This window comes from Cucurbita moschata, unplaced genomic scaffold (genome assembly GCF_002738365.1).
Source record: "Cucurbita moschata cultivar Rifu unplaced genomic scaffold, Cmos_1.0 Cmo_Scf00017, whole genome shotgun sequence".
Classification (NCBI taxonomy): Eukaryota; Viridiplantae; Streptophyta; class Magnoliopsida; order Cucurbitales; family Cucurbitaceae; genus Cucurbita; species Cucurbita moschata.
This window is the reverse complement of record NW_019268533.1, coordinates 3,275,891-3,279,851: the sequence shown is the minus strand read 5'-3', so window position 1 is coordinate 3,279,851 and position 3,961 is coordinate 3,275,891. Positions and strand designations below refer to the sequence as shown.

The 3,961-nt window shown below is 38.1% G+C and overlaps 2 protein-coding genes across 2 annotated transcripts in view; one reads left to right on the top strand and one right to left on the bottom strand.

Annotated features, from left to right (window-relative positions):
• The window catches only part of LOC111455593 (dual-specificity RNA methyltransferase RlmN), a 5,124-nt gene extending 3,965 nt beyond the window's left edge, over positions 1–1,159 (bottom strand). The window contains exons 1-2 of the mRNA XM_023097313.1: positions 828–1,159; positions 86–196 (exon numbers count right to left, since the gene is read on the bottom strand). Coding sequence (XP_022953081.1) covers positions 86–196; positions 828–1,118 — 402 coding nt within the window. The 5' untranslated portion in view covers positions 1,119–1,159. The remainder of the gene's footprint in view (positions 1–85; positions 197–827) is intronic.
• An 850-nt stretch (positions 1,160–2,009) lies between these two features.
• The window catches only part of LOC111455590 (RINT1-like protein MAG2), a 7,831-nt gene continuing 5,879 nt past the window's right edge, over positions 2,010–3,961 (top strand). The window contains exons 1-2 of the mRNA XM_023097309.1: positions 2,010–2,501; positions 2,627–2,716. Of these exons, the coding sequence (XP_022953077.1) occupies positions 2,207–2,501; positions 2,627–2,716 (385 nt within the window). The 5' untranslated portion in view covers positions 2,010–2,206. The remainder of the gene's footprint in view (positions 2,502–2,626; positions 2,717–3,961) is intronic.

Genomic DNA, 3,961 nt, shown 5'->3' with positions numbered 1-3,961 from the left:
AAAAAAAAAAAAAAAAAAAAAAAAAAAAAAAAAAAAAAAAAACAAAATCAGAGGATGCTGACAATGCTGATGAAGAAATCAAAACCTGCGAAGAAATACAGAGAGTAGACCGCAGACCACCTGGTCGAGGTTTGTCGCCATATTTTCCCAGACGAGAATCATACCTCATGATGACAGCCTCCACAAGAGCCCCACTCTAACAACATGAGGGGAAAAAACTAAGATCTAGGCATAAAGGCATGGGGTAGGATTAACAACATCGAAGATATTTGAAAGAACGATTATAACCGGAAGAGTACTGCAGAAATCAACAGAAACCCACTACTTGATTTGAACTATAATCATTAAATTGTCCAAATCGCCAAACCTTTCACAGATGGATGAGAGTAAAAGAGAGAAATTCAAATTTATCCATAAACTCAAGTCATAAGTGGGTGAGTCGATTTTAAAAGCTTTCCGTTTCATCTAATAGAACTTTGAAAATTGCTAACGAACCTACCAAAAAAGTACACACAATTCATCTAACCAAACAAAAAAAAAAAAAAAAAACGAGTTAAGCTCAAATTATATCAGGAAAATACTTGAATTTCCACACAATCAAGCAGATAGTAAACGCTCCTTAGCAATAGAGTGCTTAGGCCCAACTAATTAAAAACACAAACAAGATTTGAAAAATCTGCATAGGTTTGTATTATCACCAATTTATTTATGTTCAGTATTTTAGTTGATGAAATTGACGTTAAAAATTGATTCATTCCGATAAATTTAGGGTGAACATCGAACTTTTCCCAAAAGAGAAAGGGGGGGCGGAAGGAAGAGGAGGGTACCTGAAGCTTGATAAGGAGTTTGGTGGTGGCCTGATCGGAGGAATCGACGACGGTATTGACGGTGGAAGTAAGAGGCTTAAACTTTGACCGGAGCAAGGAGTAAGCCGCCGATGGCAGCGAAGGCACGGCTTTCTCCCATTGGAATTCGGATGCCATATTTTGGTTCAATAGGTTGTTTGAATCATGAATCAACTGCTTCCAAATGGAGGGGATGAAGGTCGATTTGATGCCGGCCTTCTCGAACTCGGTTCTCATTTCTCCGGCATCGAATGCAGACCGAAACGCCGCCATCGCTCCGCCGCTCGCTTCTGGTGGGTGCACGCAGTAGTTGATACAGTCTTAATTATATATATATATATATATAAATTAAACCAATTTCTATGTTATTTCATTCCTCAATTATTTAAATTATCAATTTAATGTTGTATTTTTTTTCATTTTTTTAAAATTTAAATATAATATATTAATTAATTTTAAAATTCTTGAATTTATCTATATCGTCGGTTAACTGTCACAATTGCACTCTTAGAACAGTGGATAACGATGGTGCAGTTCTAACCTAGCGAATAAGCCAACAGTAAGAAATTCGAACATCAAGTATAACGTCAGCATTTACTCGGGCCTCGAATCATATTTGCGACTAATGTCTTAGAAAACATGACCGAAGAGAACTTGAAGAAAGTTTGAAAGTCGTTATATGACTATAATTAAATAAAAACTCCACGGCTTAAATATCATATAATTGGAGCAGTAAAAATTGATAACTAGTCGCATCCCTTATAATACATTTTGGGCATTTTTAACCTGGTGAGCTGTAGACAGACGAAATAATAAAGAACTATCTAAAATGAAAACATGTAGAAGGGGGTTGAGAACGAACATGCAACTATTGACAACACATTCTGAACAAGTATGACCTGGACATCCGACATGCGGTCATAGATAACACGCAAGTATGACCTGGACATCCGACATGCGGTCATAGATAACACGCAAGTATGACCTGGACATCCGACATGCGGTCATAGATAACACGCCTTAGGCAAGCATGACCGTGATACTTGGCGTCTCTCTGACCTGATAACTAGTCTCGCCTCCCAGTCCAATTAGAACACACCTCGATTTTGATTTTACATTTACGAAAATAGCCTTTACACATTTACGAAAATAGCCTTCTCTTCCGTTCATTTCTTCGTCTCTCTCATCTGCGATTTTCGTTCGTCGGGGAAGTGGATTACAGAATGTGATCATCTCAATCTAACCAAAGTCGATTCATCTGTAATCATCAATTTCTGTAAGAAATTTAATCAGAGAATCTTGAATCCAGTTTTGTTCATCGTGATTTGGCTCTCACAATTCTCACTCCGTTGGCATCAATCATGGGCGAGCTCAAAGCTCTTCCTGCTCCTTCAGAGGTTTCGTCCTCAGTCCTCTCATTCCTCGATCGTCAGCTATACAACAACGAAACCCTAGCGCAAGCTCCGGCCCTCGTCACCGATCTTCAAAATCAGTGCCACGAATTGAATCTGTCTCTACTCGATCTCAATCGGAGCCTCGGACATACTCTTCTTTCCCACTCTTCGTTTTCCGATCGTCTTCATGGCCTCCTTGGAGATGTTAATGGAAAATTGGTCGGTCTTGAATCGCTTACTCGCGCTCTGAGTTCCACACAAGGTTTGTGCAGCTTGCTTGCTCGTTGATTTATTTATACACGGAATTATGGTTAGCTGCATGGTACTGTATGTAATTTTTCGTGATTGAGATTGAGATTGAGATCTCTGCTCGTTGATCTGTTACAGGATTGGGAATAGCTGATGGGGTGCTGGGGAAGGAGCTATCGTCGCTGGCAAAAGAAGTGGCGAGAATGGAGACTGTGCGAATGTACGCCGGTGAGTTACTGCAGGAATTCTTCCTTGTTTTCTTCCCAGACTATAATAAATGTGGTCGGGGGAAATGCGTTGAAATGTTGGGCTGGGAATATGATTTGATATCGATCATGAAATGACCATTTTTTCTGCAAGAATCTCCATCCAAAGATTAGATTTCCAAGTAAGAAGAGAAACATACCTATTATCTCGGCAATCTGCGTATGACGAATCCAGAAAGATTCAAGCATCAAGCACCATTTTGCTTGTGATGTTGGAGGGACAATGTTGAAATGGTTAGGAAGGAGTTAAAAGGATTCAAGAAAGATTTCCAGTTAATTAGTTCAACTTAAATAGAGACTGTTAATGGTAATAAGACTAATAGCTTGGACATTGCTCTGTTTTGCTTGCTCCCTAGGCATTTTTATAGTCTTTTGGAAGCACAAAGCAGAAGGTGTTTTAGAAAAGTGAGTTTTTTCGATGCTTCTTGCATTATATGGCCTTATTATAAAAAAAAAAGGCTCATTCCTAGTGCTTCTTTTGTGCGTCCTCGCTAGAAGATCGTGGGAGAACGCCGACCATCTTTTCTGTTCTAGTCTCATGGTGCTCAATTTGTTGGCTAAGTTTCTGAGGGTTTTTGATGTGGCTAGTGTTCTACATTCTTTGGCCAAGTTGATGACCTTTGAATTCATTTTGGACCTGCATTTTAATCTCAAGTAGAAAAACCTTGTTGATCAATGTTGGAAGATGCTCTTAGGGGTCATTTGGTTGGAGTAAAGTGGTAGAAATTTTTGTGAAGAGAGGTCTTGCTCTTGCAATTAGCTTTGGAAGGATGCTATTTATATTATGATTCTTTGATCTTTGAAGTCAAGTTGTCTTTTATTGTAATCCCTCTTCTGTTTTGTTAGCCAATTTTAGAGCCTTTTTTAAACTTCTTGGTTGGTATATATTCTTGTGAAGCCCTTTTCTTCAAGAATACAAGAACTAAAATTATAGTTTATCTTATTTCTAACCGCGTCCTTATTTGTACAATTTGGTGAGTTTTGTCTTAAATGTCTATGATAAACTACGTATATCTGCAGAGAAATTTATCCTTTTCCACGTCTCATTGTTTTTCTATTATATCTTTGATTCATGGATGTACTTTGGTTGTTGGTGTACATTTGTCCTCTGGAAATACCATCCTTGAAATTTTGCCAAGGGAAAAAAAATCTCCTTCGTTTTCTAGTTAGTTTATACACTTTTCTTTTTTTTTTTTTTTTTTTTTGG